At 40.0% G+C, this 23,007-nt stretch overlaps 3 protein-coding genes across 5 annotated transcripts; 1 reads left to right on the plus strand and 2 right to left on the minus strand.

Moving 5' to 3' along the window:
* Positions 1-2,909: 2,909 nt before the first annotated feature.
* On the minus strand, positions 2,910-7,609 carry dnajc4 (DnaJ (Hsp40) homolog, subfamily C, member 4). Of its 2 annotated transcripts, none has more exons than XM_059346926.1 (8): positions 7,522-7,609; positions 6,917-6,981; positions 5,556-5,668; positions 5,354-5,444; positions 4,765-4,961; positions 4,143-4,310; positions 3,637-3,723; positions 2,910-3,508 (listed from the first exon to the last, which is right to left on the minus strand). In XM_059346926.1, the coding sequence occupies exons 3-8, from the start codon at positions 5,645-5,647 to the stop codon at positions 3,412-3,414; spliced, it is 732 nt and encodes a 243-aa protein (XP_059202909.1). In that variant the 5' UTR covers positions 5,648-5,668; positions 6,917-6,981; positions 7,522-7,609; the 3' UTR covers positions 2,910-3,411. The 2 variants fall into 2 exon arrangements, with proteins under 2 accessions (XP_059202909.1, XP_059202910.1); XM_059346927.1 differs by having other exon boundaries at positions 6,917-6,984; positions 7,522-7,574.
* Positions 7,610-8,981: 1,372 nt separating this feature from the next.
* nudt22 (nudix (nucleoside diphosphate linked moiety X)-type motif 22) lies at positions 8,982-13,655 on the plus strand. 2 transcript variants are annotated; one of them, XM_059346955.1, is made up of 7 exons: positions 8,982-9,231; positions 10,009-10,175; positions 10,526-11,177; positions 11,249-11,368; positions 12,190-12,287; positions 13,092-13,185; positions 13,331-13,655. In XM_059346955.1, the coding sequence occupies exons 2-7, from the start codon at positions 10,069-10,071 to the stop codon at positions 13,472-13,474; spliced, it is 1,215 nt and encodes a 404-aa protein (XP_059202938.1). In that variant the 5' UTR covers positions 8,982-9,231; positions 10,009-10,068; the 3' UTR covers positions 13,475-13,655. The 2 variants fall into 2 exon arrangements, with proteins under 2 accessions (XP_059202938.1, XP_059202939.1); XM_059346956.1 differs by having other exon boundaries at positions 11,249-11,324; positions 12,188-12,287.
* Positions 13,446-21,859, minus strand: si:ch211-107m4.1 (heterogeneous nuclear ribonucleoprotein U-like protein 2). Its single transcript, XM_059346953.1, has 10 exons — positions 21,242-21,859; positions 19,880-19,956; positions 18,408-18,650; positions 18,172-18,284; positions 17,788-18,054; positions 17,180-17,302; positions 16,894-16,995; positions 16,016-16,184; positions 15,321-15,577; positions 13,446-13,931 (listed from the first exon to the last, which is right to left on the minus strand). Exons 1-10 carry the CDS (start codon positions 21,748-21,750, stop codon positions 13,857-13,859), a joined length of 1,935 nt encoding a protein of 644 aa, XP_059202936.1. The 5' UTR covers positions 21,751-21,859; the 3' UTR covers positions 13,446-13,856.
* Positions 21,860-23,007: the final 1,148 nt, after the last annotated feature.

The raw sequence follows: 23,007 nt of genomic DNA on the forward strand, positions 1-23,007 counted from the left end.
TATCAACTTATTCAATGAAAGAGCAAGTCAAATGTTTGTTTTGGGACAGAATCACATCAAATAAGGCAGCATGTAGCAGAAGTCTGAGGGTCACTTTTCCATTAATGATTTATCTTTCCACTCCATATCACTATCTATTGTATTCCAAATAATAAATCAGAGGGCAAGTCAGGCTCATAGAGTATTATTTCAGAGATCTGACACACACTCCTCTGCAGCTCATTATACTAAGATAAAGGTAACTGTCTTCACAGCTTTCCTGTGTGGTGTGTGTGTGTGTGTGTGTGTGTAGGAATGCCGACACCAGAATCTGTCATTATAGTGTGTTTGGGTTATGACAGGGCACTCACACGCCACATGAGGGTGATGGTGTCTGTATGCTATGCAGGGATGTTATCTTTTGCTGAAGTCTCAAGACACTGGTGACAAGAACACAGAAGGAAAAATGCAATAAGTCTTCTTAAAACAAAATCTCATGGCAGTTCTCTTCGTTAGGTTCATGAGTTCAGTACAAATTTGTGCCAATATTCTTTAAAAACAACCAGGCAGCCTCTTTTCCATTATGTCAGCAGAAAATAAATCTTGGATAGCCAGGATGTTCTTATGAATTGTTATAATCAAAATGACACCAGATCTTTCACGAGAATATAAATATGCAAATAAACACCCTGTGTACTTCATCTGTAGTCAGTTTTCAGTTAATCATGTGTATCTCCAGTTCCCCATTGGAAAGTAAAGGTTTCAAATTCACTTTGACTGAGATAATGGAAAATAAACTTGTGATTTCTGACGTCAGCAGATCAATAATTATCCAATCACAGCAGTTCTGACTCTTCTGTGTGGTTGTTCATTAAAAGGCAGCATGTCTGGATGTCTGAGCTTCTTGCCAACTCTACAAATCACAGGAAATAAATTTCACTAGAGAGAGATAATGCTGAAATAGGTAATTTACTATAACTATTATAACTAGCTCCCTCTTCCAAAAATAATACTAAATCCACATGTAGGAGATAGGAAAATATAAATTCAGTAGTCTGTTCTGTGTTACATAACCCAAACAAACCCATATGTAAATGACAGACAAATAAAAAAAGAGGAGGTAATGATTCATGAGAAAAAGTTGTTCTTTTAATTATTTCCCTCTGGCATCCCTTCAGTGAATAGGTAAGGCAGTCAGACACATAAAAATTACAACAATGTCTTAAAAAATGCCAAGTGGTAAATGTTTAAATAACCATTGAACTTCTTTCCATTCAATCTGAACAGTTTCACTGTCTCATTATTACTAAATAATTTACTCAGTGTCACTCTTTTCAAGTCACAATATCCATCTTCTTCTCTGACTCCGTTTCTAACAAATGGAGGACCATTTATAATTCAGTTATTATTCAGTGTTGCATTTCTACATTAACAAACAGGTTCAACAAAGGGAATAATGAGGAGTTTGACACTGATGGCCGGAAATCCATAACTGTGATCAATAATCAGATATTGTAGCATGTTTCAACCATTTTGCCTGACAAACCATTACAGCTGAAATGTTAAATTTGGCATGTGTCATACTCCATCCCCCAAACAGTTTCAACAAACCTAAGAGAACATGTGCAAGCCAAGAAATGATTTGAATAAATACAAGTTTCTTTCAACAAGAAGCACACCAGAATTTTAGTCTGTATCATCTTACTCTGACTCACAGGATGTAGACTGTGTGTATATTTCTTTCTATTTCAGACAAAATGCTCCTCCACTTCCACTGTCTGCGCTCCTCCAGGCTAGCAACCAACACGCAGAAAATGGCAGGTGTTGATGAATATTTGAATCATGCAATAAGGCGGGCCTGCTTGGTTCCTTCGATTAATGTTTTCAGGGACGTTCCACTTCATAAAAAGCTTCTATGAAGTCAGTTTAATAACACTCTGCAGTATACAGCTTTTAAATTGTTCAATGAGCTCCTCCAGAGCTTAAGTAGAGGCAGGCTTCAACTAAAAGGCACCAATGATCAAATTATGTTTGCTCTTTTTATCAGCAAGTCATTTCTCATTGGCTACATTCACACTAACACGTTTTTATTTTACATTCATATTTACATGCCTGAAAAGGCATTTCATGTGACCAATCACAACCTGGTGTAGAGAAGGAGATTTTCTGATTATTTCTGCAGTTGAAAAAACAGAAACTACACAGAAGTAGGAACAGCAATGCTGAAAAGCAAAAGCAAAGAAGTCTTTGCTAGGACTGAGAAAGAGGTAGAACTGTTACTGAATCTAACACATGAGTAGAAGTTGGTAAAAACAGCAGAAAACATAGATTGGAGTTGTTGAAAGGCAAATGCAGCTACATATCAGAGCTGTACTGGGAGCATTAGCTATCACCGGAAGAAGCCATGGTAATGGGAAAGCGTACCCACACAAGAAGGATGAAATCAAAAAAGATGCGTTACCCTAACTGCAATGTTTTAAAGTTTGGCTGATAAGACCCAGTCGCACACTCAACGTGGGTGCATCATTGTTTTCAAAAGGGTCAGTTTCTGCCCATCCAAACTAAAACGCATCCAGAAGTTAAACTAAAAGGAAGTCAGCAGCATATCCAAAGTCTCTTTTTTAGCAAGTCAAATCCACCATACTAGTGTGCAAACTTGATGTAACGTAGCAGAATTTATGTCATTTTCGTTGCAGGGTTTAATGCCCTTTTAATGCCAGCGTTCGCCTTCTAGTGTGCAAATATTCAATCAAAACTTGTTCCCTCCCAACAACATTTTGCAAGAGCACCGTCGCTGCCTCCTGGACTTTGTGCCGCCAGGATGACTATGATTGGTGTAAAGAAATAGAAAATTTTCCATAACACAGAATTATGTTTGGTTCAGCTAGACCTTTCTCCAGCACTGACTAAGTCCAAAAACAATGTGTGGAGAAAGGTCTGGCTATGTGAGACTACTAGTCTTGTCTTGACTTGATGAACTCATCAGCTGTCATCTGGTATCAACTTGCTGTTATCTCTGAGCACTACAAACGCAGCAATGAGGCCGAGGATAATAAAGTATCATGTTCCTGTGAATTCATTAGCGGCAGTTTAAATTATGGCTCTTTTAGAAAAATACCCGAGAGGTTAGTGTTTGTACTGTTGCTGCATCCTCTTAAACATTACATCACTTCAAATACTTTGTATAAATGGCTCAAGGGAGCGGTCCAGTCTGATGTGCAGCTCCGCTTAGTCATGAAGAAACACTTGCATGACCAGATAAAACCGTCCCACATCAAAAACATGTTCCGTGTGTCTTCAAGCCCTCAACATCACAACTGAGGACAAACAAGGATAAACTTTAAAAACCTAAAATCAAGTACCACATCCAGTCTGCCGCCTTCCACTGCTGGATGTTCGAGCTCCCTCATCAGAGGACAGCAGGAGACTCTCCTACTTGTCCTTTCCATTATTGGGGATCTTGTATTTCTCCAGAAACTCAGCATGTTTCTGCCGCAGGATTTCAGTCTGTTTCTTAAAACCATTGGCCCTGAGAAACAGCACAGAAGAGTACTTCACTTAGCTCCATAGTCAAGCATCCAAAAACTCAAAGTTACTGTTTGCTGCCATCAAACTGAAGAAAAAATAAAAAACAATTCAAGTAGTTGGCACACTCACCTGGCCCTCTCTTTGGTTTCATTGTAAATGTCTGTGATGACTCGATCTTTCTCGTCCATGAAGTTATTGTGAAATTCTTCAAGTTTACTGAAACAGTCACAGAAAAATTGTGCTTAGCCTTAAAACTTGTTGCTCACCAGGCCATTCTGTGTGCTACTTTTTCGTTACGAGTTTGTACAGCTGTTATAACAGCTCTTCAGATCACAAAGAAGTGAATCTGCACAAACACAAGTGGCACCCAGTCAGTGTGTGAAAACAAATACAGGGTCACATGCCATGAGGTTGTGCCAACACACATGGCACAGAGACGTGTCCACAAACAATCCCATTCATCAGGATGTGAACGTGCAGCAATTAAAACTGAGTGTAGTGTGGGAAGTCAGGAAGTAAGTTGGGTGCATTTCAGGGGGAGGTTCGATATAAGGCACTAGCATAGATATTGTCACACAATTACTGTCTTTTTGATCCTTATGATCTCTCTTCTTCATCACGTGCCCATTTCGTACCTGAAGAAGACTGCGTGGGCTCCGATGCTGAGCACCATAGCAAGGAAACAGTAGCCCACCATGCGGAAGTTCTTCCTCCTCCTCCTCTGCCTCTCATCTGCTGTCGCCTCCTGCGCTTGAGACTGACGAAACTGCTCCCAGTAACGGATGTTGTCCTGGTCAGCCGCACTGATGGTAAAGTAGTTGATTCATGATTGGTGACATCAAAAACAGCAGGGGGGATAAATGTTAAAAACAGAAAATTGAAGGGTTAATAAGGAAGTCTGAGTGACTGTTAAGTAGTAAATTTACATCAAAAGGTAAAGAAATGTTTACACATAAACAGTATTAACCAACTGACGCCTAAAACGCCTGTAAAACCTCTGGCCGATTTTAAAATAAGCCCCTAAAACCTGAAGTTTTTCTGGAAATTCAACAGAAGTGTCAACGCTTCTACTAAATAATAGATTTTTCAGCCTCTGTAGCAGATAGAAATGAAATTCAAAAAGTATTTGAGAGCTTATACAAATACTACAAAACGACGTATCCGCTTTCCAGGCTTCAATGGGTTAAAGAGTGAAGAGGAAGTTCAGGTTACAGAAGACTCATTAGCAGTCAAACTGACGATTGTATTCATCTTCACCTGGGTCTGTAGCTGGTGTGACTGGAGGTAGATCTGGAGGTAGAGCTGAAGGCCTGGCCCCCGCTGTATGATGCATGTCTGACTTTGAAGTCATATTCCTTCCTGCTCGGCTCTTTGCTCAGCACTCTGTAGGCTTCATTCAGCTCCACAAACTGGCTGTGCAGCGCTGGGTTGGCTGGGTCGCTGTCTGGGTGCAGCTGCATGAATGAATGGGTCAGTTACAGTAATGAGGTCGAATCAAACCAACCAATACACCAAAAGATATTCTGGTGCAGACATGACATGTGCTAATCTGGATGTATACTGCATCAACGCTCAAAAATGTTTCTCTGCAAAACAAATGCATTAAAATGCATGGTATGCACTCAGAACCATGTTTTTTCTCAAAAGGGTAAGTTGTCTAACCCCTCAATTATGCCAAAACCACAAGGTAAATACACATGCACATCCGTATTTACACTGGGAGCCACAACATAAAAACAAACAGTCAGAAAGCCCACTGTGGGAACAGATAAAAAGCAGACACTAAACTGTGAGAGGCTGCCCTCATGTGGCCATTCATTTTCCTGTTAACAATTCAGGACTTTACCTTCTTCGATTTGTCAAAAAAGGCCTTTTTTATTTCTTCCAAGGACGCACTGGATTTGACTCCCAGGAGATCATAGTAGTTCACAGCTTTTCTGTGGTTGAGAAATCAAAACTAAGTACAAAGCAGAGTACCTAAACATAATCACAACATCGTTTTCAGTCATTCTTATTCAATACACTAGTATTATAAACACAAACTCTACCTGTGTGCATTGCTCTGGGACAGCAGACGCAGCCCACTCTTGCAACACCAAAGACAACTCTGACACAGACGAAGTTGAGCCTCCAGCTGCATGATGCAAAAGGTACGGAGGTTCTGCACAATAAGGGCAGATGTGAAAGTCATCAGTGATACAAAGAGCAGTAAAGGAGAAGCAGGGAAACATTTCAAACCAAGAACTACTAAGCGCATAGACTCCAGATCCGAGTCTCACACTTTTTTTTTTTTTTTTTTGAGTGCACAAATCTTATAAACATTATTTTGTTGGGAGAAAATAATCATATTATTATTACTCTGGAGTTAACTTTGGTTTGGTCTGTTTGAAGCAATATTGGCTGTAAGAAAACAAAACCATTACAAGGCAATGGCTACAGGCAAACCCTCAACCATGGAAAACTAGATCTGAATTGTAAATTAAAAAGATGTATAGGCTATCTGGCCTTTACCTTAAAGCTACCATATGAGCAATACATGACAGTCAAAACATTTGACTACTAATGCGCCTATATAATGAAGCTTATTCTCGCCAATATGATCTTGCTTATCATTCTGAGAAGCTTTCTTGAAATGATGGCATAGTATCTTAAAGATATTGACCAAGTACGTCAAAAATAAGGACTTACAATCACAAAATAATGACTTAGTATAACAAAATAATGAATTAATATAACAAATTAGTTAACTTTTTTACTCTTAGAAATAGGCTTCCATACGCATCAGATCTATTGAAAGACAGATGCTATTAGAAAGACAGCGGAGCACCTTCTCTCACAGGCTGCTCCAGCTCCGCTGTCATAGGGACAGATACAAAAAATCTTTCCTGCCACACGCCATCACATTGTACAATAACAAATAATAACCTGGTTCATTACATACTGTATATGCACTTTATGTGTTTTTTATGCACACTGTTCATTGCACCTTATTTGTTTCATAGCACCAACATTTTTATACTGTATATTCATATTTATTCTGCACTGGAATTCTATTCTACTCCTTCTTTAGACACTTTATATTTTATTGTATTTTTATTGTATTTTTTTTTATATTTTATTGCTTGAAGTATGCCTAGGTTGTTCTTTTTACTTAATTTTGTTGTCATTGTCTCTGTGTGTAATGCTGCTGCTACACTGTAATTTCCCAGCTTGGGATAAATAAAGTCTATCTATCTATCTATCTATCTATCTATCTATCTATCTATTGCATGTGTCAATGAACTGATCCAGTATAATTATTGTGTTGCCCATTTAGCTTGAAAACATATTGATGAAAGTAAAGTTAAAACTAAAGAGATACACTGATGGTGGAACACTGGTTGCCATTGTTAATTTTCCCCGTGTTTACCTTTCAGTGAGCTTCCATTGATAATGAAGCGGTCAGCAACTTTCTCCTCTCTGTGGACACGTGACCTGCTTGAGTACAACAGGGGACCAAGAGAGTGAAACAGCTTTGATTAAAGACTTATAAAACTGCTTTTAAAACAGCACCAGCGGCTGGTCCCAGGACATCTCTTATTGTCTGCTGAAACTTGAAACACAATCGATCGTTCTCTTTGAAGCCGTGCAGCTCTGTTTTGGGGGCGTGTTGACCCAATGCAATTCAAGTTAGTTTTACTGTATTAAAATGTTATTTTCATTAAGTTAGCTACACCACCATCTACAGCTTTGCTATTTGCACATGGATCTTTCTACAAAATATACAGTGAAATAATGAGCAACGAGACCAAAGAGTTTCCAGCAGGGACACTTTGTCCTGGTTCCTGAGCAGCAGAGCTAACGCTAGCAGCTATTAGCTTCAAGTGCCACACAGCTTCTCTCTGCTAATGTTAGCTTGCTAATATATATCTCATTTAACTCGCAGTGTCGTGCAAAAGATGAAGAATATACTTCAAATGCTGCAAAACGGCAAGAAGTATAAAGTCATAACTTTAACAAAGAAAAGTGACATACCAGTAGCACAGTTTGATAACAGAAGCTGTGGCCCCCTTACATAAACTGCTGCGTCAAGCTAGCGATAATCAAACCGGAACACGGGAGAGCTACCCTTCAAAATAAAACGCCGGGTTTTCACCACTATACTACTACTACTCGTACTAATAAAATGTTAGGAAGTCGGACCACAGTGGCTTGTAGGAGGCAGACTCGGGAAACATTGTCAAGTATCCAAAAAGTGAAGTTTATTTATAGTGCCACCCAAAAAGATTTATACAAAAAACAAAGAATTAACTTGGCGTAACTCCATAAACAGCAATCAACAACAGCTCCATTTCACGTGTACACATATACACATATCCCCTCCCTCCACCAGCCCAAAGCAACTGATTTTATACTCTACTTAATCATCAGGCTGAACTATTTCCACAGAGTACATTCTCTGAAAAAAGAGTAAACACATATTTACAGTGAGGATCACACCTTGAATTGTCACTACCCCACATAAACACATGACTTCAACCCATGTCAACAATAACAGCTACAATTATGGCAGTACTTTGTAAAACAACTTATTTTAAGTTATCCTTCCCTCCTTTCTTGGTATGGGTATAAAAGGAAGAAGTAGCTGGGCGCCTCCTTCTTTTATCCTAACCAAAAGGTGAGTATGGTGAATACGAGGGGAATTGATTGAACCAAACTTTATACAAGGAAGTGTTTCAATTTAACAAAAAAGTCCTACCTGCTTATACAAACAAACCCAGGATAGAGTATAGTCAAATAACAAAACAAGCACAGTTAAATTAATGTGAAATGCTGCCATGACAAAATAGGGACAAATGGTGTGTTCTCACCCACTTTGTCACTTTGTAATATTAATTTTAATTAATTAATTGTCTTTCATTCAAGGAATGCATCACAAAGTTGTTTAAAATAAGGAAATTAAGTGACATAAAAATACAGTATTAAAATAATAGGGATAGAATGTCAGTGTAAAAAAAGTTGGAAAATTAAAAACGACTTGATAATAACAGTAAAAATAAACTAAAAAGAAGCCTCCTATTTCCTTTATTTTCTACATTGATGTTGGTGATTTGTAAGATAAAAACTATAGTTTTTTTTATAGTAAAGTATTTTTCCTTGAGTACATTCTCTAACAATACGGGCAATGAGTAATCATGGTTCATAGACAGTGTAGCAACTTGTCATGCTCTTTGTTTTTTACCAGAACAGAGAACACAATAAATTATTACATTTTTCTTTTTTTTCAACCTAGGCCTAAATAGCAACAACAACAAAAAACAACTATTTTTTAAAATCGTTTTTTTAACATGCAATTTTTACTGTGCCTTTAACCGGAAATTGTTGTTGATTTTAGGTAACTTGACACAACACAAACACGCCCCTGCACGTGTTCTTTTCCCCGGAATTTTAACCCTGTTGTTGCCTTGTTAACCTACAGAAGGTAAAACACATGACTTATTTATCTGAACAGTACGAATATGTTCAATATACAACACATCCATTGTAAAGTTATAAAATATGTGCAGTTATTCTTATTTTGCAGGCGGTCAGTAAGATATTTCTGATCATGTTAAATGTATTTATAAATCCAGAGAGCTGCAGTTCGGCGTCTTGCCCACAGGGTGGTGATAATGAACACATTTCACCGTCTGTGCAAGAAAGAGGAAGAGACTAAACTTTGCTCTGGGGCTTCCACCGAGGAAGGTAAGATAAAACAACCACAAAGTTTGTTTCCGAGTTTACTTCATGATTGTTGTTCAGTCTATTCTAATAACGTTATGTTTATAAAACACAGAAGGTAGCATCGTGATACACGACAGATTGTTATTTGTATTCAGTGGTTCCTTTATCTGTGATCAGCTGCAGGATAAACTCAAAATAGTTCCTCTGTCCCTCTGAAGTTGTCGATCAGATCAGTTTATAACGTTGCAGCTCTAGAGGAGGGATGTGCAAACTATTCCACAAAGGGCCGCGTGGCTGCAGGTTTACGCTTCAAACAAGCAAAAGCACACCGTTTGATCAGTTGATTAACTGAGTCAAGTCTGGTGTGCTGCTGCTTGGTTGGAACGAAAACCTGCAGCATTTGTGGAATAGTTTGGACATGCCTGCTCTAGAGGATCTATTAAATATTCTCTAACTGTAAAATAATCACTAAACCACGCTGATGATGTGAGGGAGTTGGCGCTTCAGCCACCAACTCTAGGTAACACACTGGTTAGAGACAAGTACAAACAAGTCCGCCACTGATGGTATTGTCTTATTCAAACGGATTTGTCACTGGCTGACTTGTTATGAATGAATCAGCAGAATGACTGGTGCCGCCCACTTTGATCTCTGAATGTGTGTGTTCTTGGTGTGTCTGTTTGTGTATGAGGAGTGGAGGGAAAGGACACCTAACCTGAACTCAGTCATTTACTGCATTTAAATCTTCAGTTTGAGCTCTTAAAACATGTTTTCCTGTACACTTTGCTTCCTTATTAGGAACATTCACAGGGCTGCAGCAGTATGAGTGAAGACTTCAATGATAAGCCACAGTGAGAGATGATGATGATGATGATGATGATGGACTCTGAGGTGTCTGTGCTGCTGCACTGTGCAGCCTGGAGGGGCTTGCTGGAGTCTCAAGTACAAGTGGAGCTCAGTGAAAGGTAGGAACATAATATCAATAACATCATGCCATGTGTTAGAACCACATAGTTATACATTTATAATATCATACTGCAATTACATTTTCAGCCCATAGGTTAGGAAAGTCTTTAATGGGATTTGTTGACAATGAGAAAAAAAAATAGAATAGTTTGAACTGTCTTAAAATTACAACCTATGTTACGTCCTCATGTCCCTCTTGCCCATGCATTAGTGTTGTGGTTGTCTCCCAGAAGCTGTCCTAAATTTACTGAAAGATGCTGGACAAACACTGATTTTTAACATAAAACGGATGTATTCAGAGTATTCAATTGTTTAAATCATTAGGTCTTTTTGTTCCCTCTCTTCTCAGATTCAACAGGCAGACAGATCCGGCCTTGGAGCGTCAAATAGAGGAGGTGTGGACAGAGCGTGCGTCCAAGGAGCCGTGGCTTTTCAACGGCTCCAAATTCAGACTGCACTCTTTCTGCTTGGCCTCACCATTCTCCGTTCCTCCCCCTCTTCACATCCCCTTCTCAGACGGTGCAGAGAAACAGGAAGGAGAATTACAACACAGCAGACACAGGACGGGGGAGAATTCATGTATCAATGATTGTAATCATTACGCTGTTCAGGGCAGTTTGGACAAAAGAAACAAAGCTGTGAGCCCAAGAGATAATGCAGAAAGAGTCAGTGCACTGTCACAAGCTTCCTCTGAGAGCATTTCTGCTGAACTTCCTTCTAAAACCACAGATGATGAAGAGACCGCGCTGCTGCTCACTCTCAGACTCGGCCTGACGTGCTACAAAGATTACCTGGGAACAAACTGGTCGAGTTGCGCGCCAGAGCTACGTCAGCGAGGAGAGGTGGAGCGCGGTGACCCTCTGGCGCTGCTGGCTCAGCCTTTGGGTGTGGGCGGCGTCCTGTGTACACACGACAGCCAGGTGGTGTTCATCAGGAGGAGCCAGAGGGTGGCGGAGGCAGGGGGACAGCTGGACATCCCCGGAGGTCACCCAGAGCCAAAGGTGAGAAAATAAAGTGAATTAAGTGTCATTTAAATGTGCTTTTATGTTTTATTTATGCTGCACCTCCTCAGGTGGTGTGTGAGCGTCTGGGCCGGGCGGTGTGTGAGGAGCAGATCAGTGTGGACATGATGCAGCAGAGGCCCGTCGTCTCAGAGCTCTTCTCGTCTGTGTGCGCCGAGATCAGAGACGAGGTCAGAACAAAGTTGATTCAAACTGATTTTTCTACCTGGTTTTGACCTTTTTATACAGTCATTGGTTTGTACAACGATTAACCCATTGACGCCTAAAACTTCCTGTAAAACCTCTGGGCGATTTTAAAATAAGCCCCTAAAACCTGAAGTTTTTCTGGAAATTCATCAGAAGTGTCAACGCTTCTACTGAATAATAGATTTTTCAGCCTCTGTAGCAGATAGAAATGAAATTCAAAAAGTATTTGAGAGCTTATTCAAATACTACAAAAGACGTATCCGCTTTCCAGGCTTCAATGGGTTAATCACGAACTCGACAAACCCTGGTATTCTACAGCTGGGGCTCAGTTGGTAGAGCGGTTCGTCCAGTAACCACACGGTTGGTGGTTCGATCCCCGACCATGGCAGCTACATGCCGAAGTATCCTTGAGTAAGATACTGAACCCCAAAAGTGCTCCCAATGCTGCGTTCATTGGTGTGTGAATGAATGCTGCTTTCAGTTTTGCTGCTGCATCTACCTGGAACATCTTACAACATTCACACAAACTCAACACAGTTATAACTCTGGGCCTGTTTAAAACTATGATAACCAATAACTCTGCCTTTCTCTGTAACTGTTAGTGTTCTGTCTGTGTTGTTCTTTCTTTGTTTTCTCTGTGCTCTCGAAACATGGAATCCAAAGAAAATGTTTTTTTCCCAATATAGTGAAGACCAAAGTCTTTGTAAAAATAAAAATAAAAAAAATTGACACTAAGTGGACATTTAACCTCTCACTTCCTTAATCTTGTTTTCCTTCATCTCGTCTTCCTTCTGTCCGTCAACAGGTGAATATTCCTCTGAGCTCCCTCGGGGAGCCGGTCCTGATGGGAGTCGCTCTGAATCACACCAGCGCCGGCAGACCAAGTGCCGAGTTCTACGTCAGGTACTTATTCCTTCAGATTTAGGCTACGTTTACACGAGCACAGTCTGAACAGAAGACGCAAAAGTGGCGTCGCGTCTTCACTTTTTATTCCTCGTTTAGACGAGCATTTTCGGGAGGAAATCTGCTGCATACGGTGACGCAAAAGTGTGTGAAATTGGATTGTATGCATGCCAGGCGGCATCACTTAAAGCGATAAAAGCATCTTTGGGCATGCAGAAGTTTTCACGCCACACATTTTCATCAGCTACTCCTTCCACAAAGTTCTCCACCATCACTAGATCTCCCAGGTCTCGTTCACAGCCGTCTGGCTCGCCTCCGACCAATTGCTGCATCCAAAATGTGATAGAGGTAATTACAGATCCTTCTCTGTTCACTAATACTATCTCTACATATCCTGTACATTTGGTGGAAAGACTCCTGTAAAATTATTAGAGCTGCCAGAGCAGCTTGAAGGTCCGACGCATGGAAATAATCCCACGTTTGTTTATTTTCCTGTACTGGAGCATGTATGTGACGTAAACACATACGTGACGTGAGCAGATCTGAGCAGAGTTTTGCGTCTTGGCAGTGTAGACGGACACGATACGGCGGAGCGTAATTAACTTTTCCACTTTGGAAGGTGGTTTCAGATTTTTGCGCTTTTAAGCCCCCAAAACGCCGTCACCGTCTAAACGAAAGGCACTTCCGATAAAATATTTTGTCGTTTTTACCCGCGAGCATCCTCGTGTAAACGGGGCCTTAATTTGATGTGATGGAAGTTTAATTTAAAATATGTAACGTAATGTGTTATCTGTGTGTCCTCAGCTGCTCGTTGACTTCTGATGAAGTCAGAAAGTTGTACTGGAAAGGAGGGGCAGAGGCCCACGAGTCCACAGATATTGTCTTCCTCAGCAGAACGGTGAGTTATCTTCAGTTAAGGATATCTAACTCTCCACGTTATCTCTAGAAAAAGCATTCTTGTTTCAGTAGTTGCATTCGTAATAAGGTGTATAACAACATGTAGATACTAAAGGCAGCATTTTCTTGTCTCCTGAAATGTTTAGGAGGTGTTGCAGCTGGACAGGAGCAGCCCTCTGTGGTCGGAGCTTTGTCCTTCAGCAAAAGGAGCCGTGCTGCTTTATCAGACAGTGAAGCCTGACACACGAAACGATGCCCTGCTGATCGCTTCAGAAAATGAAACCAGATGATTAAATGAACACAAAGAGAAACTTTTCAAAGTTCAGGGATTTATTACTCTGAATTTAACCACTCCCTAACCAATACTGTTAGAAATGTGCAAAAGACTGAATATTCTTTTCAAATTTGTACACTGTACAGTTGAAACATGATTAAAAATATTAAAAACTATTTTGCATAAAAATCTTAAAAGTGTTGCTGGTAAAATTATTTAATACTACGAAACTGATTATCTTTGATTGGTCAAAGCAGCAAGTGCAACATACACTGAAGTCTGTAGTCCTCTGAATAATATTGCTGATGTAGTTAGTTAGCCCTTTCTTTCTTTTAGCAGGTTGATTGTCTTTGTAAACACAGTGCAGCAGCATCTGTTTCCTTGTGCTCCACGTTTGTTCAACAGTAACCTCCGTATCCACTGTACCCCACGTCTCTGTAGTAGCAGCTCTGGTCCTGATAAGGCACGCTCCACTGAAATGTAAATAACATGAAAAGGACAATCAGATTTGTTTCACTCTGGAATCAAAAGGTGGCTATTGCTTTTTTACTCCACAGTTTGAATAGAAGATAAATGCTAGATTTGGATCCATCAAAAAAAAAGCAGATTCAGCTGAACCAGGAGAATAAATAGATTCAAAATCAGAGGGAATTGATTCAATGATAGGTCTAGGCGTGTTTCCGTTAGGGTGAAGAGTGGAGTGGAAAGTCTCAGGCCACGCCCTCTCAAATGGCCGCTCACTCAGCGTGTCTCCATTACAAAAAAGGCCCCAGAGGGATTTACAAGACTCCGGAGGTGATGTATGGTTTTCGATCGTCATGTAATCACTTAGCGACAGTTTCGACTGTGACATCACACACGCGACGGATTTAACATAGGAGACCATACATGTGAACAAATTGTCACGCTAACTGTACACAAAGAATACGCCGCTGATGGTGAATTAACCGGCATCGCTAACTGTGCACAGAGTGTCCCGTGCTTGTTGTAAACAAACAGAGATTGCTAAGTGAACACATACTCCTGCAGCACATACACACTTACTGCTACAGAGCTAACTGTTAGCCCATTAGCACTGTGCTACTGTGCACCTTGTTCCGTGACGCCGGACTGCACGATGAAAGGGCAGAATAACACTCCTTCATGGGATCACTACGAACACCCTAAAGCGAAAATATGGCACCGATCTTTCCAGCAATACAGCGGGACATTTGCGGGGCTGCATGATGAAAGGGTATTCGACGATAGTGGAAACGTGGCTGATAATTTACTTTCTTCTGACTAATTTGTAGCCTCAGGTGAGACAGTTCACCTGCCTTCATCACTGACAAAATGATCTCATGTCCTCAATGGTGCACTGATTAAACAATAGGTTTCCAGATGCATAAAACTGTAAATGCATGACTAAAACTGTATGCACAAAGATAAAATTGAATATGCATAATTTTTGGCAAATTTATAAACCTGCATGTGTTCTTTATTCTGGCTTATAAATCTCAATCACTGAGGAGCTGGCGAGCACAAGCCTAATACCCACTCCCAACATTTGGCATAAATGGATAAAGAAATGCCCTTAATCTCTGGCTATTGAAAGGTGTACAGCAAAGAAGTGCACTTTGAGCAACTGTCTCTCACTAGAGATGTTCTCCATATTCTTACTGCACATTCTTCCTTTATAAATACCAGTTGATGCATGGAGAAAAGGTGTACACATTGTTTTTGTGCATACAGATCATCTGGCCTCCTGTGATGTTGTTCAACACGAATTCTTGAACCTCTTGAGCAGCTAATCGAACAACAAATCATCTCCACATGATATTTCAGTGAGATTTGTCAGTATTTCACAGCTGTGTAACACTCACATATCTCGGTCTCCACATCTGCATGTTGAGCCTCGTGTCGTTCCACTTGTTCCTGTGAGGGGGTGGAGGGCCGTGAGGGTGGGGTCTCTTCTTCTGAAGTCGGTGTTTCTTCTTCTCCTGCTTGGGGATGGGAGGCAGCAGTCTGCGAGCCTCTTCTTTACACTGCTGCAGGAGCGTCTGTGCCTGTTCCTGAGGCAGCTCCACGTACTGCAGCTCCTCCAGCAGGTCCATCTGCGGCTCCGGAAGACTGAAGCTCACTGGAAAGGAGAGGGAGAGCTGAGGATGTCTGACCTATTTATGTCACTCTCACTCTGTAGATGCAACTTTAAGTATGATTATCAGCATTAACAGAGCCTCCGTCTGTAGTTTAGTTGGAATGGTTGAAAACCTCTAAATGGTCGTTTTTTAACAATTCAAAAAGAAAAATAAGAAATAAACAACAAAATTGTCAGGCTAATACACCTCTGTTAAACCACTTAGTTTTACATCTGTTCTTTCTTATAGTTTCTCTCTGTGTGGAGCCAGTTGAATGACTCCCAATCAGAGAATGATGTTTAAAAGTAATTATTCATTTAAATAACAGAAATGCCTTTCAGATCACCTGCCAACACCAGCTCAACCCATGTCTGTGTGCCAGCCTACATTTGAGGTATCCTCTTATTAATCACTTCTTATAAAAAGCAGATGATTCAGACCTTGGAGTTTCAGCAGGGCGGTCTCGGGGATCTGCTCCCCGCTGCTCGTCTCGTGCCAGGACAGTCGTCTTTTCCACTCGTCCACTGAGGGAAAGACCACCATCACCAGGCGCCTGAAGCCCGCAAACAGCTGCAGCTTGTGACGTCGTGCAGAGAAAAGGATGTTGCTCTGGAAACACAGGTTTGACAAATGGAATGCCATTTAAATCAGTCAATGTGGAAATAAATAAAGGAATACTTTTATTTAACAATGTGAGAAATTTTAGTTATTTCATAGGCAGATTTACAGGTGCACATCAATTAGAATATCACAGAAAGTTCATTAATGTCAGTAATTCAATTCAAAAAGTGGAAATAACACATTATATAGATCCATTACACACAGAACAAAACAATTCATGTCTTAATTTATTTAATTTCTTCTTATTATAATGATTATAGCTTACATTTAATGAAGACCTAAAATCCAGCGTCTCAAAAAAATGTAATATTACAAAAGACCAATTTTAAAAAGTATGTTTAATATGGAAATGTTGGCCTCTGAAAGCTATGTCCATCTATATTCACTCAGTACTTGGTTGGGGCTATTTGACTTGAACTACTGGAAATTGACTTTTCCATGATATTCTAATTTATTGAGATGCACCTGTATATGTATGTATTTATTTAATATTGACTTGGAACACAGCCTCCAGCTACGGTTACACCCATTCATGTTTCAGTGACTAATAAATTCCACATGCTTATGACTGAAATGACAAGTTCATTTTAAGCATACTGACACTTTCATTCTTTGAGAATGTGTTAATATAAAGAGGTCACTAAACAGGTTTCAGAGTTAAATCGATGTGTTTTGTAGTGAAGAGAGCAAGAGTCACCTGGTCGAGGATATAGTTCCCTGGAGTCTGAGCAGCTATCTTGATCAACTCAGTTAAACACTGAGAGGCCTGCTGCAGCTGGCTGTCCCTCTGTCCTTCACTCTATATACACAGACACACAGACACACACACACACACAAAACACACACACACACACACACACACACACACACACACACACACACACACACACAGAGAACAGTTTTGGATCAGTTAATCAGAAGTTAAAAATAGTCTTTGAATGTGAATATAAAGCATGAAAGTGAAGACTGGAGGTTTGACTGACAATCATACATGCGAGCAGCTCCTCTGTGCCCAGCAGCCTGAACTGTTTCTGGGGGTTCTGCTTCATGTGAGTCCTGGCCCAGTGGCTCTTCCCAGAACCAGGAAGACCAACCATCAACAACACCTGAAGCGAGGAAGAGAAAGATTAAAATATAACAACATATGCATTACTTAAAAACAGAAAAAAACAGCTTTGAATTCTGAATGTTCTTGAAATTTATTTCAAGTAAAAAACAAATAAAAATTTTAAATAAATCCTATGTAAATATGTGTACATTAAAAAAAAATAGAGTTAATTTGCAAAAACAGATAAAAGCCATTTTTAAATGAATAAGTCAATACATTTTTGATTGATTTTCCCTTGATTGTACAATAAATACACACGATTTAGCAAATCAATTTAATATAAAATCAAATTTGTTTTAAAAAATGAACTCTGCCACACCTTTCTGAAAACTCCTAAACATATATTCAACATTTTGGTAAACAATGTTCAACATATTCCAGTGTACACTGGATTTATTTTCAAACGTAATGCAGCACAATCATCTTTTATCTCGATTATCTTGTTTTCATTTCATTAAATATTTTTGATTAAACCGCTCTCACCTCACACTGTGCTCTGGAGGACGGAGGTAATGTGTTGTGCACTCTCTGCCCGGCAGAAAGAGCTGACAGCTGGGTGAACCCTGCAGGGACGGGGTACCAGGGAGGAGCTGCGGGGTCCAGGAGGAATCTGACTGAACAGCTCTTACAGAGGACGTGAGGGAACAGAGGACGACCGAGCAACACGGAGGCCTCCAGAGAAAAAGCCTCACCCATGACACGACCGTTTTTATGGAAGGAGAGCTGAGCAGCACCGTCTGTGGAGAATGACTGAAGATGTGCATGTGTAAAAGTGACATAAACACATACACAGTGGGAATTAGAAAAAAGTTAATCACAGCCAAAAATGAAGAGTCGAAAAGTTTGGAGGAGAGAAGTGTCACTCACAGCATAACAGCCGATGATATCGCCCTCTGAGAAGGATTCTCCAAACTCTTCTTCCTTTCCACCTGACACTTTTATACCACGCCAATCATAAGAAAAGGAGAATTGGTCTTCACCTGGTATGAAACGGACAGAAAGCCAGATAAAGAAGGAAGAAGAGCCAGATCTTAAGATAAAAACATCCCCAACAACAAGTGCCTCCTTTTAAATAAATTCTCTAAAATGAAGCTAATCCTCACCCAGCAGCAGAGGCATGTTGGCCAAAGACCAGCCTACTCTCAGGCCGTAAGGCTCCGCGTCTCCTCGTTCCTCCAGCTGTGTAGTCAACAGCTTCCTCTCCATCCTCACCTCGAAGCCCACCCTGCCCTGCAGCACCCCGTGGGTGAGCCTGCAGCCGGACCAAAGAGAGGGGAATCGATCCCAGAACCGTGGCTGGCCACAGGAGCCATCAGGACCCACCTCAAAGTGGAGGTGACGGTCGTCTATGCAGAATACAGAAAATGTCAGGGATTCAAAGTGCTCCAGCAATACTCAGACAATTTGAGACAAAATCATAGTTTGAAGTTCTGTGACTAAATGAGGTTTGTTTCATGTTCCTACTGTTGCGGCGATCTGCCTGGAAATGAAGCTGCGTATGTGTGACAGCGGCCGTGCTGCTGCATGCGCGCGCCTGCGTGTGTGTTTCTCCGCGGCGCGCCTCAGCAGGTGCGCTGCTCCAGCAGGTGAGCACAATCCCAAATCAGCGCCAAGGTGATAAAAGACCGACGGCAAACATTTAGTTGGGTGCACAACAGAGCTGAGGAAGGCGGCAGAAACGTTCGACAATAGACTGAAATAACGCATGGGAAAGGACTCAAACGGACTACCGGTGAGCTCATGTTGTTTGTGGCAGAGTTTAATTTTGTTTGTTTGGGTTTCAGTTCGTTAAAATATGTAGAAATGTGCATATTCTGATTACTTTATTTACCTTAAATAATTGTATGTTTAAGTATTGCTTAAAGCCATGTTATTTGTAACTTTTAATTTAGTTAAAATCTAGCGTATTTTGTTTATTAAAATACAAGTAAAACATTTAATTACGGATAAAACATAAGTATTTTTGTTAAGTGTTAAAATCTACAGTGAAATCGGCTATAAAAAATAAGGCTTGATTTAATTTAAAATAAGTTAAAATTGTCTGAAAAGTACACATGTTGAACATGTTGAAAACCTGTATGTTTAAGTGGGTTAAATTTAGAACTACATTCGTTTCTTCAATGGTTAATTTACCCCATTTATTTAAGTTATATACTTTGTGGATTATTGGTTACCTCTTTAAAATATACATGGTTAAAATATATATACATGGTTAAAATATATATACATGGTTAAAATATATATACATGGTTAAAATATACATGTTTAAAATATACTTACCTAAAATATACTTACCTAAAATATGTTTTCCTTACCTGTTTGAAATATACTTGCCTTTACTTACCTGTACCTTTTGTTGGTGATTGCTTTTATTTACAATTGTTTATTCTTGTGTTTAAAGGTTTTTCACCTGCACTGAAATGCATTGCTCAAACTGCAAAATAAAGCAAGTGAAAGAAAATCCTGAAGGAAATCCTGAGTCATCAAGTCCTTCTTTTCAAGTGTGGAAAGCCATGCAGTGAAAATACACTTGACACCTACTCTAGAGAAGTGTGCTTGTTGTCCAAAGACTTACATGGATCTATTCTGACTTTATCTTCATCTGCCTCCTCCATCTCCTCTCTGTCCACTGGTGGTTGTGGTGATTTGGCTCTGATCAAGAAGAGATGGAAACACATGCTGCTTTACAACACACATAAAAAAGTCCAAAAATATATTTTTAAAGTCCAAGTGTGGGATATATTTCCACCCAAAGCTTGTTAAGCTGTTGTGTCCCTTCATGTCTCATGTGCATAATCGGGCCTTTATTCAGGAATTGGTGGAACTGAAAGATATAAAGTGTCTGAAGTCAATAAAACCTAATAGGAAATGTTGATTGCAACCGTTCAATGGTTAATTATGAGAAACATAATTTTAGGAAGCATGAAAATCTGTCAAATGTTTTTTAAAACTTTTAATTAACTTTTTTATTGCTTCATCCTCGCATCTAAAACATCACCCACCCACATTCAGCTTCATGTTGGAACTATACTAAAGAGAAAATACTTCCTTTGTGAAACTATTATTTTGCAATAAATGAAAAAGTAGGTCTCACTTCAAAATCTCTTTATTACTGGATTAAAATTATGAATATATTCATGTCTTCCTCACTTTAATGTTGCAGCTGGTAAAGGTGGGGATAATTTCAGCTACTTTAATGCAGGGAACAGAAATGTTATTATAATTATTACATAATTTATAACAAGTTAATTCAGGGATGGGCAACTTAAATGCTGGAGGGGGCCACAGTTTTTCATCGATACTACCACAGGGCCACAGATAGGACCGTGCACCAGACATGATGAAACTGCAATTTTAAATATGTTTACAGTGCAGTAACTTAACATATTTCATGTTCAAATGCATGTATAACAGTATTAATAGGTATACAAAAGGTTTGAAGCAAATAAAAAATAACCATTTACTGTGATTTCTTTTTTTTTTAGTGCAAGAACAGTAGACCTTAGACATTAATTGCAAGAAGTAATTTTGTGTATTTTTACACAGCACTTTTAAGATTTCATGCTCAAATGCATGTTGTTGTACTGAGGGCCACTTCAAGTGAAGGTGCGGCCCCCTGGCCTCCAGTTGCCCATTCCTGAGTTAATTTATCTGCAAAGTAACTAACGTGATGTAAATACTTGTATTGCAGTAAAAAGAACAATATTGGCTCCTAGAAGAAGTATGGAGGAGCATTAAATGAACTTGTAAAAGTGCAAGTACATAGTTACATTTTACATTGTAAAATTTTACATTTTTACATAGTTACGCCCATAACACTTTATCAGCAACCACGAAACACCTGTTTTATAGTATTATCTGACATTTATAACTTAAATGCATGTTTTGACTGAGCCTTTAGATGCTTCACTGCGAAATAAAACCCAGCTGCTGTTACCTTTTGTATCGTATCTCCTCCTTGAACTCGTAGAAAGCTCTTCCTCTGACCATCTCCTCTGACGTCAGAGGTGTCCTGTCCTCTGCAGGAGCCTCTGCACCTCCCTGCTGCACCCCAACCACGGACACACACTGTGAAACACACTCAGAGCTTTGCTGCGGTGCTGACACACACTCAGAGCCGTGTTGTGGTGCTGGCAGACCGGTGTCAGCCTCAGTCTGTGTGGCGGAGTCTGAGTACTCCCGGGGGCAGTCCGGCTCAGCGACACCAGCTCCTGTCGGGGGTGGTGAGGACGGAGAGAGGACCTCCAGTGTCTCCGGTGGTGCTGGAGGTGTCAGTGAGCGGTCATGTTGTAGTTTCACCTCTTGATCCGGACTCTGTCCCGCTTCTATGGCGGACCACAGCCTGCCGATCAGCTCAGCCTTCAGTCCCTTATTATCCAGCCCGAGATCCTTCAGTCTGGACCGCAGCTCCGCCACTTTTAACTTTTTGATGTCCGTCAGCTTCATTGTTTCCGTGTGAATAAAAACTTAGTTGACTTTTTTTTTCGAATTGTGGTAAAAAACGGGCTCAAAGTAAACTGTAGGAGTAAGAAGAGAAGCAGTTTGGATCAAAACATCGGTTCAATATGGTGCCCTGGTTTCTGATTGGCTCTTTACTTCTTCTTCTAAAGTATTTGGTAGATTAGACACTCAGTCTTTGCTGCCACCGCACGGACACACATGGTACTACACCTGGTGTTGAAAAATTGATTATCTACTGTACATTTTATTTTTTAGGATTTATCAGTGGTGGAACCATGGGTGGAACAAGTAAAAGTATTAATAACAGACATTAAAATACTCGGCTACAATTAACAGTCATGCATTCAAAACTTTACGTAAGTAAGAAGTATCAGCTAAATATACATATAAGTATGAAAAGTGTGGAGTGTTTTACTATTCGTTCATTCAACCGCTTAACCGCTTATCCGCACTCGGGTCACCGATCCCAGTTGACATTGGGCAGGAGGCGGGGTACAGAGAGGCTACACAAGGATAATCCCAAATTAAAAAAAAATAATATTACTACTGCATGTATGTATATGTTGCTTTTCTTCTGCTGTAGATTTTTAAGGTTGTGCTAATTTTAATTCCTCTATGTACTGCTGGGTAGTTTAATCAACCGCAGGGAATCATGTTTTTGTAGTGTCGCTGTCCTGTGAAAACCAGGTATCTCCAAAAAGTCAACTTTTTATGGTGACAGAAACACAGCAAGCTTTGTGATGATGCATTGTGATGATGCATTTTCCAGCTTATCCAAGGTATTTTTTAAAGAGTTTATTTTGATTAATATACAGTAAGCTTGCTCTCATTATGTATAAACCTTCAAACCTCCCTTGTTGACCAAAAGATAATTTATTGAATGTATTCATCTTGTTAATTTTTGTTCTAGTCATGTTCCTTTTTTAAAATGCAAGGAACAGTTTGTCACAGCTCACCTTTAATGGAAATAAACTCTCAATTTAAAGTTACAGGTAATTTACTTTTTTTTTTACTGCAGCAGGGTCTGCCGCTTAGCCATGCTCAGTCCTGTATCCAGTTCTACCATGCCTCCCTTTCTGGTTAATTTGTAAATTGATTGGTCTCATTTTCCAGGGAATCTGACTAGCCAGAAATATCGAATCTCTGAGACTGTTTAATCACCTGTTAAAATCTCCTCACTTAAAAAAATACACTGTATCCATCAGTATTGATGTGCTTTTTTAGTATGCATGAGCTGAGGCA

The sequence above is a fragment of the Centropristis striata genome, chromosome 12 (assembly GCF_030273125.1).
Source record: "Centropristis striata isolate RG_2023a ecotype Rhode Island chromosome 12, C.striata_1.0, whole genome shotgun sequence".
NCBI lineage: Eukaryota > Metazoa > Chordata > Actinopteri > Perciformes > Serranidae > Centropristis > Centropristis striata.

Excerpts from the sequence above, each read along its gene's own strand:
- dnajc4 (XM_059346926.1), bottom strand. The coding sequence starts at position 5,647 with ATGCAGCTGGAGGCTCAACTTCGTCTGTGTCAGAGTTGTCTTTGGTGT. Across the intron at positions 4,962-5,353 it reads TTTTTGACAAATCGAAGAAG|CTGCACCCAGACAGCGACCC; the intron begins GTAAAGTCCTGA and ends TCATTCATGCAG. Across the intron at positions 4,311-4,764 it reads CACACCAGCTACAGACCCAG|TGCGGCTGACCAGGACAACA; the intron begins GTGAAGATGAAT and ends CTTTACCATCAG.
- nudt22 (XM_059346955.1), top strand. The coding sequence starts at position 10,069 with ATGATGATGATGATGATGATGATGGACTCTGAGGTGTCTGTGCTGCTG. Across the intron at positions 12,288-13,091 it reads AGTGCCGAGTTCTACGTCAG|CTGCTCGTTGACTTCTGATG; the intron begins GTACTTATTCCT and ends GTGTGTCCTCAG. Across the intron at positions 13,186-13,330 it reads TTGTCTTCCTCAGCAGAACG|GAGGTGTTGCAGCTGGACAG; the intron begins GTGAGTTATCTT and ends TGAAATGTTTAG.
- si:ch211-107m4.1 (XM_059346953.1), bottom strand. The coding sequence starts at position 21,750 with ATGAAGCTGACGGACATCAAAAAGTTAAAAGTGGCGGAGCTGCGGTCC. Across the intron at positions 18,285-18,407 it reads CAACATGCCTCTGCTGCTGG|GTGAAGACCAATTCTCCTTT; the intron begins GTGAGGATTAGC and ends GTTTCATACCAG. Across the intron at positions 15,578-16,015 it reads CGCCCTGCTGAAACTCCAAG|TGAGCTTCAGTCTTCCGGAG; the intron begins GTCTGAATCATC and ends TCTCCTTTCCAG.